This window comes from Chrysemys picta, chromosome 3 (assembly GCF_011386835.1).
Source record: "Chrysemys picta bellii isolate R12L10 chromosome 3, ASM1138683v2, whole genome shotgun sequence".
NCBI classification, from domain to species: Eukaryota; Metazoa; Chordata; order Testudines; family Emydidae; genus Chrysemys; species Chrysemys picta.
The window spans coordinates 130,492,147-130,507,630 of NC_088793.1; the positions used below are offsets into that span (position 1 = coordinate 130,492,147).

At 39.4% G+C, this 15,484-nt stretch overlaps 1 protein-coding gene across 1 annotated transcript in view; it reads right to left on the bottom strand.

The window, feature by feature from the left end:
• The window catches only part of RAB4A (RAB4A, member RAS oncogene family), a 31,787-nt gene that overhangs the window by 14,080 nt on the left and 2,223 nt on the right, over positions 1-15,484 (bottom strand). Inside the window, exons 2-4 of the mRNA XM_005291225.4 lie at positions 7,770-7,850; positions 3,693-3,807; positions 1,309-1,371 (exon numbers count right to left, since the gene is read on the bottom strand). Of these exons, the coding sequence (XP_005291282.1) occupies positions 1,309-1,371; positions 3,693-3,807; positions 7,770-7,850 (259 nt within the window). The remainder of the gene's footprint in view (positions 1-1,308; positions 1,372-3,692; positions 3,808-7,769; positions 7,851-15,484) is intronic.

The window sequence follows — 15,484 nt, forward strand, 5'->3', positions numbered from 1 at the left end:
AGAATACCCTTGCTTGTGGGTATTGTTGTTGAAATAAAAAGTGGTGTAGCTTGTTCCAATTCTAATTTGTTCATATCTTGCACACAAAGTTACTGTTTTGAGTAACCTACTTGTTTTGTACACTACAATCATATCGGCATTTATTTCTGTGGAAGTTTTTAACCGGGGTTTATAATTCAGCAATAAGAGCTAACTTTGGAATGAAGTTTAGCACAAGAGCTTTAGACTAGAAGTTTTTGGTGAACTGATGTGTACACCAGTAAACTGCTAGTGAAGTATGACATAACTATGAAACATTCGGTATATGTTCATGTTTATGGCAATACAAAATTCCTCTAACTAAACATTTTGAATAGCTATCTAGCTTAGTGTTTAAAAAAAAAAAGGCACCATATTAAGCAAGACCACCACCTCTAAAGAATTTTCAAGGATATATAAAAATCAGTTACAGTCTAAATCAGACTGGTGTTCTACAAGAAGTTGTAGATAGAACATCAAACGGGAGAAGACAGTTGATCCTAAAGTCAGTGCATATAAATCTGATTAACCATTGTTGAGAACTGGGTTTCACTACTAGCTAAGAAATCTCAGAGAACCTTAAAATAAAAAATTAAGACAGAACCATGAACAGAAGTAATTCTAGTACTACATCTAGAGCTGTAGCTTCCAAATGTGGGGTGGTGATGGGTGGAAGGAAATACAATCAACCACCTCACTTTCTCCAGAGAGCAAGAGGGGAACTGCCATACCAGCACACAGATAAGTCAGGTTTCCAGAAAAGAATTTGCTTCCTCAGTCAAGAGGCTAAATTCTGCTCTTCACTTGTGACACCCTGGGCTTGGTAAATTAGTGTCAGATTGTTACACTGTTTCTACCTTATATTAATGCTGCTTTAGAGCAGAGTGGAACTTCACTGTTTAGACCCTACTCATCCCATTAGATCTTCTCCACACTAATTCCAGCTGAATTCATTTTACTGGAACACAGGTGACCAGAACTGTACACAATATTCCTATTAGCAATGTTTTGTACAATGGCATTAATACTTCTCTCTCTACTGGAAATGCCTTGCCTGATATACCTTAAGAGCACATTTGCCTTTTTTCACAGCCACACCACATTAAATAATCCTATGACTGACCAACAAACCAGGTCTCTCTCCTCCTCTGTCACTTCCAACTGATAAGCCCCCAGCTATTGATTTTAAAGAAAAAAAAATATTTTGAACCATTAATAGTATCTAGTATCAAATGAATTTATAGACTTAAGTAAAAGAGAAAAAGCCAGAAATGCTTAATTTTTTATTACCTGGTAATGTCATAGACAAGCAAAGCACCTGCTGCACCTCTGTAGTAACTTCTTGTTACAGACCTGAAAGAGAATTTTAAGTTATACAATTATGCTCCCATATGCCTTTGTCATCTCAAATCTGGGTTACCATGATGTGTTCCACATGGGGCTATGCTTTCAAAGACTTTAAGGTCAGAAGGGACCATTATGATCATCTAGTCTGACCTCCTGCACAACACAGACCACAGAATCTCACCCACCCACTCCTGTAACAAACCCCTAACCTATGTCTGAGTTATTGAAGTCCTCAAATCGTGGTTTAAAGACCTCACACTGCAGAGAATCCTCCAGCAAGTGACCCGTGCCCCATGCTGCAGGGGAAGGCGAAAAACCTCCAAGACCTCTGCGAATCTGCCCTGGAGGAAAATTCCAAATATGGCGATCAGCTAAACCCTGAGCATGTGGGCAAGGCTCACCAGCCAGCACCCAGGAAAGACCATTCAGAACCTGAAGCTAATAATTAAGCAGTATTTCTTTGAGGAAGCACCTTCCACCAATGTTTTACAATCTGCACTGGTTAGCAAGGGACTTCCAGATGGAGCTTGAACTGTTGGTTTGACCTATGAGTTCCAAACTCTTTGGGTCCTGGCTACACGAGAGATTGTCTCCACTCATTCCAGGGCAATTGTGATCATCCGAAGTGCATGAACAGTCCTCTGGTTTAAACAGGCAATGCCCAACAGCAGGACATTCTCAGGAGCCTTCAGCTTTGAAATTAATTTCTCCTATTATTTGTAAAAGCAGCAAAGAGTCCTGTGACACCTTATAGACTAACAGATGTATAGGAGCATGAGCTTTCGTGGGTGAATACCCACTTTTTCAGATGCATGCCTATTATTTGGTCTGTCTTTTGTGACCTTCAGTGGAGGTTTTCCTAAGAGGCTCTTATTGGGTACGTCTACACTGTCTGCAATGTAAGCCCAGGTTCTGAACTTTGGCTCAAGCCTAGCCGCCTCTGCCATCTACACACAAATAGCACTAACCCAGGGCTTGGACCCAGGACCCTACAGTCGACCCAGGGTTCAAGCCCTATTGCCTTCCAGTGCAGGCACAGCCCCACTAGACTCACGCTCTGGGAGTCTGCCAAAAATATTCCACGATCCCATGGGCTAGCCTTCTTTGTCTTCTGGACAGTGAAGTTTCCCCATGCTGCACCACAACCAGGCTAGAGTGGCCACATTTTGGGAAGTGCTAAAAAATCTGGGATATGGGTGTCTGTATTTGGGCCCTCATAATTCAATGTAGACACTGGTGCCCCAAGTTGGGATCCTGGGTTCAACAATTACTAACTTGGAGTTACAAATGAGTAAAGATGCTCAAACCCTAGGTTAACTATCCCAGGGTCTGCTAACTTGAGTTCCACTAACCCTGGGTATGTCTACACTGCAATGCAAGTCCATTGTGTTTCGGACATATTTTTTAAAAATTCGCAGCTTCACCAGATAAAGAGGGTCACCCAGTGTAGGTCAGTTGTAGTTTAGCTTTAAGCAACTAAAAATTTCTAATTGGAGTTTTGATCAACCATTTCAGTTAAAGAATATTGAAGTAGACATAACTTATCGTTCAGTACTTTGAGATAGAGGTCCATTCAAATATTTGTATCAAAGCCTTCAGTATCTACATTTGAACTGGGATCCTGGAATATACTAGATAATAAATACCTAATAATAAATAATAAAATTTAAGGAGTGGAGAGAGGCAATGCCCTTCAATTGTCAAAACCAAAACACCAATGTACCTTTAACAATATATTGTACCCATATCAGCATGTCTGGGGCATAGATCAGTTTCTCTAGAAGTGTATTTGGCAGACTATGAATGTATTTGACAAATGTACTAGGACTATTTTCATAACAGACTACTCTGATATTGGGATTTATTTTCTTGTATATTTTGATTGGCATAGAGTTTCTTGGCATTTCCTTGTTCCAGCCAGAAGTTTTCTACACAAACCTGAGTACTCAAAATTTGATAACATAATATTTGAATTTTGTTAGCAAACTTAAGGCATGTATTCTTCTATTTACATACTTTAACCATTATATAAACTTACACTACACAACCAACCGCATGAGTGGTGTTTCACTATATGAAAAACAGAAGGCCAGAACCTCAGCTGATGCAAGTCAGCATCATTCTGCTGAAGTCAATGGCGCTACACCAGTTTACACAAGCTGAGACTCAGGCTCAGTGGAACAGAGTTAGCCGTAACAAGCAGCTACAACTCCAATGACTCAGACATTAACTGCACCCATTTACACCAGGGCTGAATTTGGTCCATAATATCTACATCTCCAATTTAGTATTAATATTCTTTAATAAAGTAAATGAAAAAAAGATACCTGAATCTCTCTTGTCCTGCCGTGTCCCATATCTGTAATTTTACATATTTACCCCCTACATTTATTATCTTTGAACCAAATTCCACTCCTATAGTATGATTTGAGTCATCTTTGACTAAAACAGAAAGAAAAACAGATTTAGTGTTTATTTTGAGAACATTTCAGGTTTATGATTAGATGTTTTTACATAACTTAGAAACATTTCAATATATATTAATTGTGAAGGTAAGAGTATAAACAATGAAAGTGCCATTAAAAACAGATCTCTACCACTTACTGTAAATGCTAGATAAGTCACTTTCTGTGACGCATATGCTCCCAATTTAGGCAGGAGCAAAACTCTTCAAGTGTAACCATAAAGTTACAGCCTGCTTGTCAAAAGACCAGATGAATTGTTCATAATCCAACATATTTCCTGTGCCATCAATACATTTTCTCCCCCCCACCCCAATTTTTGAATATCCTGACCAATTCAAAATATCACCGCAGGAAAGGTTCGCTTTTAAATAAAGCCACTTCATAATACTAAACCCACTAGCAATTTTGGGAGTAATTTTAATATAGTCTCTGTAAGACCATGTTTAAGGCTCTACATTTTTAAAAACAGACCAATTCAATACAATAGCAGAACACACAGGACTCAGTCTTGTCCACAAATATGCAGGCTCTATTTCTCCTGTAAAGCTTGTTTTTGCACACACACACCCCTCAAATTTCAAAATGGGCAGCAACACACACCTGCTTAAGCACAGGAGCATGCTCCAGTGCATAACTATGGGACCATGTGAGTGTTGCATGGGTCTCCCAGTACATAATGCACACTTTGTGCATCAGAATCCCAGTTCATTTTTGTTTAAATATCATGATAATGAATGCATGACTCGAAGTGATAAACGTAAGCTAAACCAGTAAAACATTAAGCACCACTACCAAAGTCAAAGTATCTGCCAACTATTTAACATGAAAGGCAGGGTTGTCTATCAGTAGGGCCCTACCAAATTCACGGTCCATTTTGGTCAATTTCACGGTCATCAGATTTTAAAAATAATAAATTTCATGGTTTCAGCTATTTAAATCTGAAATTTCAGTGTTGTAATTGTAGGGGTCCTCACCCAAAAGGATTTGTGTGGGGTGGTCACAAGATTATTGGGGGGGTGGCGTTTGCGTTACTGCTACCCTTACTTCTGTGCTGCTGCTGGTGGTGGTGCTGCCTTCAGAGTTGCTGCTCTCCAACCGGCCAGCTCTGAAGGCTGCTCAGAAGTAACAGTGGCCATAGTGCAATCCCCCTGCAACTCCCTTTTGGGTCAGGACCCTCAATTTGAGAAACTCGCCTGTGAAATCTGCATAGTATAGGGTAAAAGCAAACAAAAACACAGATTTCACAGGGGGAGACCAGATTTCACAATTCATGACACGTTTTTCATGGCAGTGAATTTTGTAGGGCCCTATCAGTCATAGCAAGAGACTAGGCATTGAGAGACTACCCGAGCGTCCTTGGGAAACTCAACTTCTTTCTGCCTCAGCTGCCCATCTAGATAAATAGCAATAAAACCTTCCCATCCTTGTGAAATGCTCTGAGAGTATTATGCACCATCATGCCTTATAGTTTAACAGGAGTGCCTCTGTAGTTGAAGTTTGAATCATGACAGCTGTTTAAAGATGGACCTTTCTAAGTTTTCTAAAATCGACAGTCTTAGTCAGATTTCTCTTTCATCAGCAGGTAGGATTAACAACACAAATTTAGTGTAATTTTAGCCCAGAGTTCCAGAAATATAAGCTTCCACTCCCAAAAGAGCCATTTCTTAAAAAATTTTTAGGTGGGTAGTTTGTGTGTGTGCGCCCAGAGCTACAGATCAAACTGTTGATGCAATGCGAGTCTAAGGTAGTGCATGACATCCACTAAATCTTTGGGGATTTAGTGACAATAGCTTTTAAGAAAATATATATATAATTTTTTTTTTACAGTGCACATGTGCCAATATAGAAAAACAGCAAGAGTTTCCATTGCTGTCATCCATATGCTTTAAACTCATCTCTTATAAGTACTCTAAAAAAATGAAACCGATTACTCTGAAATTTGGTGTGCCTCATGGGGGCACATGATAGTGTTAGTGATCCAAATTTGCAGTCATTTGAACCAAGGGGTTCCCAAGTTACAGCACCCCCACAAAATGGTTTATTCTGCTGCCTTGTACTGTTACACTGAGAGGTACTATGAATGGATGAATCACAGACCTACCTCTTGATGGCTGTGAACTCACCATTCAATTAACATAATTAATCATAACCCCCCACTTAAGACAAAAGGAGTTTTCAACTGAGTGGCGGGAGGTTGCTGCAATTTAAGGCTTGGGCCTGGACCTAACTCTGTAGTGTAGACAACGCAAGGCGGCTTATGTCAACCTAACCATGTAAGTGCCTACACTAAAAATTTGCTCCCACCAACGTATCTGCCTCACTGTATCGACTTAATTCGACCTCCATGAGAGGCACAGAGTCAGTGTTGATGTAGTTAGGTTGACACAGTGCCAAGGTAGACACTGCATTGCTTACATCGACTGTTACTGGCTTTGAGAAGCCATTGCACAATGCCCCACACTGACAGTAAAAGTGCTCTTAGTCAGGACATGCCTGCCGACACAAGGAGCAAAATTAGGACACACACAAACTATGCAATTACTGCAGTGGCTGTATGCCGACATAAATTAAGTCGACTTAATTTTGTAGTGTAGATAAGCCCTTGGTCTACTGTAGCAACTTATGTTGGTATAACTACTTTGCTCAGGGGTGTGTAAAAGGAAAAACAGGTATATAAAATCCACACCCCTGAACAATGCAAGACTATACTGACCTAACTCCAAATGTAGAGAGTATTACGTCAACAGAAGTGCTTCTCCTGTTGACTTAGCTACCGCCTCTCAGGGAGGTGGATTACCTACGCCAAGGGGAGAAGTCTCCCCATTGGCGTAGTAGTGTCTTCACTGAAGTGCTGCGGCTGTGCTTCTGTGGCATTCTAAGCATAGACAAGACCTGACAGTCGTGGGTGGCACTTTCATTTTGGAGGGGAACAAAGTATTGGGGGGGGGGCGGAGTTAGATGTGTGAAGGCTTCCCAGGAACAGAGGAGGGTTTGTGGCTGCAGTGAAGGGAGGGGGGGAAATGGAGATGGATGGCAGGGGATGTGAGAGGTTAGAGGCTTAAGTGAAGAAGGCATAACACCCCCAGCTCTGCCAGTGCACCCCAACTCCCTGCAACACATAGCCAACTCCTCAGAAAAAATAGCGTAAGTATGAGAATATATGCTGGGATCTGGAACTTCCTGAATCTTATAATGCCAAGAGCCAATGTGAATAATGAGATATTGCCTGAAGAGGGTATGGAAAACCTGTTCTTTTTTGTCCTTTAATAGTATTAGATGGAATCCTGTGGGTGAGAAAGAGAGAGAGAGAACAGGCTGTAAAAGGAAGTGAAGAGCTCAGCAACTGTGGAGTTGGCAGAGTAAAGGTAGGTGTGTTAAGGGGGTGTATGGGAGCATTGCTGAAAGAGAGAAGAGTTAAGGTTGTATGGGCAACCTTAACTCTGCATTTGCTGAAGTCTTAGTTTTGATCAACTCAATGTTCTGCAAAGGAATGACATACCACCAAGCAACATTAACTCGGTATTAAAGCAGGTTTTTGCCATCAAATATAAACAAGTACAAAACAGATAGAGGGGTACTCTAACAAGTGTTGGCCCAGTCCACTCTGGCATCAGAAACATGCTAGCTTACTTTGCTTAAAACACTCTCTACTAGCATGCCCTAGTATGGTTTACTTGGACAGTGGGGACAAGAATTATTAATGAGCATCATAGTATAGATCACCTTTCTCTGCAATCTACAACAGTTTTAGAACATGGTTCTGAACACAGTTCCCAGACAAAATCCTTGTCTACACTGGTTAAAGAAGTGTTGCTAGTACAAAATACTTTTAAACAATGCTGTGGCTAGCAAAAAACAGATGCCAGTGTGGACAGAGCTTTAAAATTACTGTATGGTGAAACATCAGACATGTCACTATGCCCAGATATAAATACTTACATTTCTTCTCAATAAACTGATGAAGTAAACAGGACTTGCCAGTTCCAGCATTTCCAATAACCAAGAATTTAAAGAGGAAATCTGAAAAATGAAAACAAAAAAAGAGACCTAAGAGCCAACTATGAGACAATTACTTCTGTTTTAGTGTCTGTTTTTTGCCTTGTCAGCAGACCAAGCAAGTAATGTAAGGAGAAAACACTTCTTCAGTCAGCCACCTGCCACTAGCTGTTATTCTAAAGAGGAGGAATAGATAGGAAACTTAGGAAAATGGCCATAAAGATAAGGAAGCAATAAAGGGGTTTAAAAAAAAAAAAAGCACTATGTTTACGGAGCTATAAGGATAGATAATTAAAAAGCAGAGAAGTTGGATTAAAAGAGCAATTTAAAGAAAAATACAAAGGCATAGTAAGATAGGTGGTCTTTTAGTATTCCAAGAGCATATTCTTGTTTTTCACAGTATCCCCACTTCTCACAATGAGAGCCCTAAAAACACTATTTAAAAGTCATTTCAAGTTGCTCAGACATTACAACACAGTTCTTATACGCGAGGATGTTTCTGTAAAGTCAAAATGAAAGTCATATACTGAAAGTCCTAGGAATTGATTCCTACCATAAAAATGTAGAAGTGATATTACTTAGAAGTAATAACATTTCCATGCCTCTTGGCTGTTAAGAGCCCAAGTGTTGATTTATTTTAAACACATGAAAACTGATCTGCTTCACGTAACAGTTCTTACATCAAGAGAACACAGAAAAAGTCAATCTTAAGACAACCAAGAGAAAATGAAGCATTACTATTTGTAGTATCAAGAACTAACAAGAATTTCACCATGCTGCTGAACAAAAATCAAAACACCATTCAAGATATGCTGATACACGAAGTAGTTAGAGTTCAGGAAACACTGTGGCATAAGCATATTACAAATCAATAAACTGTTGGAGTCAAGTAAGATACGTAAGCCAATTTGTAAGGAATAAATAAGATTTTTAGTATTATAACACCTACTACAAAGATAAATTAAGAAAAACTTAGTTTTTAAACACATACTTCACTTTAAAAAAAAAACCAAACAAACAAAAACACACATTACTGGGCACTACCACCTCCAGAAACTCTTGTCACCCTTTAGCCACAGCTTGATGTTCTGCAGATAGTTAGTGTGGTTATGCATTTGTATCATCAAGCCATGTGCAAAACTCTTGAGTTGCACTGTTATGCTTAGATTAATGAGAACAAAATTAAAAGTATGTTTATTAATTACCTAACTCCATATTCTGCTGTAATATTTTCTATATCTGAAACAAGTTTGTGTGTGTGTGTAGGCTTAAAAAAAAAAAAATTTATATTCCAGGATCACTGCCTTCACATCTCCCTTATGAATTAAGCCACTTCTGGCACTTCTGTTTCTGAATCACTTTTCATGGCACTGGAGTTCGCTGAATAGTTCTTTATGTTTGTGTCCACTGGCTCATTTATATGTTCAGTATTTGTGCTCTGCCCACATCTGCTTCACCCTTCGCTTATGGGACTACTTCCACTGTTTGCTTATGACAAGGAAAGGAAAGATTTTTTCAACTGTTTAATAAATTTTCTCATATCAATATCAGACTTAAATTTCCCAATACATGGCAATAAAGATGAAATTTGGTATGTTAGTTCAGGGTGGATAAATTCAATTTTAAAAATATATTAATTCAAAATAGGCTTACTTTTTAAAAAGCCTAAATTGTGACAACCTGTGTTAAGACCAGTAGCCTCTTCTGCAAGTACTGAGACAGTATTTTTGTCATTTCAGTTTATTCAACTGTTCAGTTCTATGACAAGTTATTTCAAAGATAAGAAACATTAGAAATTGAAAAAAAGCACAAAGCTTCATTTTCTCTTCCAATCTATGACTAAGAACTAGGTGTGAAAAGAGATCTACTAGTTCAAAAATCTTGAAGGACAAAGTAACAAGAAAAAATTAGTCCAACTCACTAACTACAGGTATTCACTTTGGTTAATCAATCAGTTAGAGTTAAATTCACGTTTTGATACATAAAGTATACAGCACATTTAAGGCAGTTTAACTAACATACACTTTTAAAATTGTTTTTGTGCATTTTAATTTCCATCCAAATAGAGCTCAACACAAATCACAAGAAAAAATTAATCACCTAATAAATAAGAAATGCATTTGCCATTTTCTTCATAAGTAAAAAATTAAGAATCTGAATAAATTAAATAAGTAAATTAAGCTATACAATTGCTTAAATGTGCATAGATATAGTACATTCTTCTGATTAGCAAAATACACTAAACTTTCTGCTTAAGGCTATGTTTTAATTGTTACCAATCAATGAGAATTAATCTCTTTTTAGGAAAATAACTAAATACAAAAAAAGATTAAAATCAATTATAAATCAAGGTTTCCTGTTTGCCAATTTAAATCCCTGAGTTCTAATCAATCCACCCTGAAAGTTACAAAATTTTACAAGACCTATTTTGTTCCAAGCAGTCTCAGTTCTCTTTTAATCATCTTTATTAGTTTTCTCCTTTAACTACAGCTAGCTTCCAGAGAACACAAAATAAGCATGAAATTGAAGTATGAAGACTGGGATTCCACCAGAAAGTGAAGATTAATTCCATCAAGCAGTCAGTGTTCACTGGTCAAATGGGTTACATAAGTATTAACTTTGAAAAATCAGGTCACGGCTAATATGTCAAAGCATGAAAACCATACTTCATCAGAAGGTAGAAAAGAGTGAGTACTTTTCACTCGGCTGTTTTGGCAAACTCCTCTCAAAGATCCATGCTACATTCCAGTCGTAACTGTCTTCTGACACGATTGTGACTCCATTACATTCTGTAATCTAGACAGGATTTGACTGTTTTGAACTGTCCTTGAACTGCACTGACACAGCCAAAGCTTTAACATGGTACATAAACATGATTTTAGTCCTGTCTACCCTACCAACATGAAAATGTGTTGTAACTGGTCCCCTTGGCCCAGCTGTACTTTTAGCATACACTAGTCTTTATTCAAACTCAGTGAGGAACAAAACTCATTTCTCTATGCTCACTCCCTGTAGTGTTAGGCGCTGAAAGCAATTCACATCTAGTGCTTCTACTGCTGCTGAATTGCCTGAATGTCTTTTCAGTCATCTCTTCGCAGAGCAGAATTGGAAGCAAAAGCACTTTGTAAGTCACTTCATGTTGTGGTTTCTCTCTTTCTTCACAACTGACACAGAAGCCTTAGTTCCAACATTCCCTTCAGATATCATCCTAGAGGAGCTTCTGTCTTAAATTCTATCATTCTTTCTGGACAGTGCAGATCCCTCACCTTGGGAGACAGGCCAGTCCTCGCCTACAGACAGCCCCCCCATCCTGAAGCAAATACTCAACAGCAACTAAACACCACACAACAAAAACACTAACCAAAGAACCAAACTCTTCTACAAACCCCGGTGCCAACTCTGTCCACATATCTATTTAAGGGACACCATCATAGGATCTAACCACATCAGCCACACCATCCAGGGTTCGTTCACCTATACATCTACCAATGTGATATATGCCATCATGTGCTAGCAATGCCGCTCTGCCATGTACATTGGCCAAACCGGACAGTCTCTACACAAAAGAATAAATAGACACAAATCTGACATCAGGAATCATAACATTCAAAAACCAGTAGAACACTTCAATTTATCTGAGGTCTGTTATTGAATGACCAAAGTGGCAATTCTTCAACAACAACAAAAAACTTCAAAAACCAGACTAACGTGAAGCTGCAGAACTTCATTTAATTTGCAAACTGGATACCATCAGATTAGGCCTGAATAAAGATTGCATCCAATGAAGTGGGTTCTAGCCCATGAAAGCTTATGCCCAAATAAATTTGTTAGTCCTTGTGGCACCTCGGAGACTCCTCTTTGTTTTTATAAGGAACCTTGTTCCTCCCCTGCACAGACTACCTGCATCACCAGCACGTTGGTTCCACCTCCACAATGGGTTGGCCAACACAGCTGAGTTAGCACTATGGGGGAGAAAGCTGAGCCAGCCATTTTTCCTAATGCTGCTTACTTCACCCCAAAACAAGAGGAAAAAAGGGACCAAGTTGTCACCTGATCACTGTTGGGTCCCCTACCTACTCTGAGTAGCGCAGTTATTTGCTGCCCCTTACTCCACTACCCTGCCCATTCACTTCTGTGTTTCTGCAATGGAAAAGTTTCCGGTACTCAGGCCTGTTGCTACAGTTGGAACAAAACATCATTATCCTGTCATCTCCTCCTTATCTTTATGAAGAGGATGTGTGTTCTTGTACCATCTCTTAGGAGTGTGTACGTAGTTAATGTGTGTTTTTGTACCATCCTCTTACGTCATGTACATGCTTTCTTGGCATTAATAAATACCTATTTTGTTGCGTTTCTGCCAAGGTCAGGCCTACTCTGGTTCACACTATTAGTTGTGCCTAGGGCTCCAGCAAGGCCTACAGTGAGTAGAAAAAGACATCAAAAGACTGAAGTGTGACATTTGTTTTACTTATGTAATAAAAAGTTGAAAAGCAAAATATGATGTAGAATCAAACATTTTTATTGAATGTATATATGTGTAGGATGAAAGGACTGGGGTCAGGCAACGGACATAAAAGGCTAATGTCTATGGAGACAGTGATAATCTTCTGTTTTAAAAACAAAAAAGAACCCACCAAACAGTGACAATGCTAGTGTTATCGCATGCAAAAATCCCCATCTTTTAGAACACAGGATTTCTGATGCACCTTTGTTGGCATTTTATTTGTCACCGGCAAGTTACACCAGAACCCCAAATTAAGAACAGATAGCTCCCCTCCCCTACTGCTCATTTGGCTTTTATTTATATAGTGCCTAAAACTTTTGTCTAAAATCTTCTGAAATGCAGAAAATTGCACCAAGTATTTTACAATTTGCTGGGGGATGACCTCCAACCCCCTTCCTTCAAATCTTTGACTCACCACAGCATCCAGCCTTTTGTTTGCTTATCTAAAATTCTGTTGGTAAACAGGGTGGGATTTGCAAAGCACTTGAGGGAGTGAGGTATCCAACTCCCATTTATTTTCAGTGGAAGTTGGGCAACTAACTCCCTTAGGTGCTCTTGAAAACCTCCACTCACACTGAAAATGTATTCATGGTTAAGCTCAGGGCAAGTTTTCAATCTACTGCCAAAACAGAAACTTGATTAAGAAATAAATTATCTAGCTTTAGCTGTTTCAAAAAAATCTGGATGCAAACAAAAATCACTTTCTGTAAAAATGGTATTAGGAACAATTTCATATCATATGAGAGTCACAAAATACTATATTCTTGATACCATTAAGACATTTTTCTATTTTTAACAGCAGATCACCTGCAAATTACAATGTTCTAGTCTATTACTGCAAATTCAAGCATCTCTTGGTAGAGTCCATACATTTTCACCTAGTGGAAGAAGCAACACTGCATAATCAATCTCAGCAATACACTGGATATTACTATAAATATAGACTGTTTCTTAAGATGGTCTATAGATTATTTCAAGTTGTACTGAATCTGTTACCTACATGTGAATCATCAAGGTTACTGGAACTGCTCTGATTTAGTGAGAAGAGCTAACACCACCTCCATAGCAAAACAGCTACCTTCCATTTTCCAAAATTCTATCAGCAGCAAAGTTAATTGGAGAAAGAGGAGAACATCTCAATATAAGTTCTTATTTGCAGTAGGTAGAGTCCAAGAACCAAACTGAAAAATGTGGGATCACTTCTAAATGGCAAAGTTGTGTTGGCAAGCTATGTCAGTCAGACCGGGGGTGGGGGGGGAGAAAGAGAAATCACATCTCTGTCAGTCAAATGGACCATGCAGATGCTACTATATGACAAAATAACTCCTTTGCTAGCGTACCTTACGTCATTCAGGGAGTTGGATTAGCTATACCAACAAGATTTCTTTTGCTGGTATTACTCTCCACTAAGGGAGTCTGTCAATAAAGCTTTACCAGCACAACTGTTTTGGCAAAGCCTTTGTAACGGAGACTAGTCCTGAATGTTTCCAGATACCATGGGACATCCTGGTTAAATCAATGTCGGTACATTGTAGAGCAGGGATCAGCAGGTAAGCACCTTTATGTGGATAAATGTAAAGTAATGCACATTGGAAAAAATAACCCCAACTATACATACAATATGATGGGGGCTAATTTAGCTACAAGTCAGGAAAAAGATCTTGGAGTCATCGTGGATAGTTCTCTGACAATGTCCACGCAGTGTGCAGAGGCGGTCAAAAAAGCAAACAGGATGTTAGGAATCATTAAAAAGGGGATAGAGAATAAGACTGAGAATATATTATTGCCCTTATATAAAATCGATGGTACGCCCTCATCTCGAATACTGCGTACAGATGTGGTCTCCTCATCTCAAAAAAGATATACTGGCACTAGAAAAGGTTCAGAAAAGGGCAACTAAAATGATTAAGGGTTTGGAACGGGTCCCATATGAGGAGAGACTAAAGAGGCTAGGACTCTTCAGCTTGGAAAAGAGGAGACTAAGGGGGGATATGATAGAGGTATATAAAATCATGAGTGATGAGAAAGTGGATAAGGAAAAGTTAGGGGTCATCAAATGAAATTAATAGGCAGCCGGTTTAAAACAAATAAAAGGAAGTTCTTCTTCACGCAGCGCACAGTCAACCTGTGGAACTCCTTACCTGAGAAGGTTGTGAAGGCTAGGACTATAACAGAGTTTAAAAGAGAACTGGATACATTCATGGTGGTGAAGTCCATTAATGGCTATTAGCCAGGACGGGTAAGGAATGGTGTCCCTAGCCTCTGTCTGTCAGAGGATGGAGATGGATGGCAGGAAAGAGATCACTTGATCATTGCCTGTTAGGTTCACTCCCTCTGGGGCACCTAGCATTGGCCACTGTCAGTAGACAGGATACTGGGCTAGATGGACCTTTGGTCTGACCCGATATGGCCTTTCTTATGTTCTTAAGCACCCTGGCAGGGCGGACTGGTTTGTTTACCTGCCCTGTCCGCAGGTTCGTCTGATTGTGGCTCCCAGTGGCTGCGGTTTGCCTCTCCAGGCCAATGGGGGCGGCGGGAAGCAGCGGCCAGCACATCCCTCAGCCCGCGCTGCTTCCCGCAGCCCATGGGCACTTTCGATGGACCTGGCTCTTTGCAAGAGTAAATCCAGCAGCATCATACATGGGACTGCCTGCAACATACTTATGTCCAATCAAAATGCATCATAACAAAGATCTCAACCTAAGCAATATCAGATTATAACCAAGGCCTTGCGTATGTCATGTTAAGCTAGATCTAAAAGTCTGCAGAAAGGCACTCTTTTTTGTAGGACTGGTAAAACTAAATTCTACAGGAGCTTCATTTAAAATTAAAAAAACTGATTTTTTGATAATACACAAAAATATAGTCCGTACAGTAATCTGTGCTATTATATACTATCCCCCATATTTTCATTTTTCTGTGTCAGACCTTTGTACCAACAATGCACAACTTTCATTTCAAGAGGTCAAGGAGAATCTGAAGGTTTTGACAGCTTGACAGGGAACAGAACTTTTGAAGCCTCAAAGCATAGACACCTCACCATCCACAGCTGGTGTTGAGCCATAGTCAATGTACTGAGGTCAACGCAGAGCAAGAGTAGACATGTTATTTATATCAATCATCACTGCCCTCCAGCAGCTGTCACATAACACCC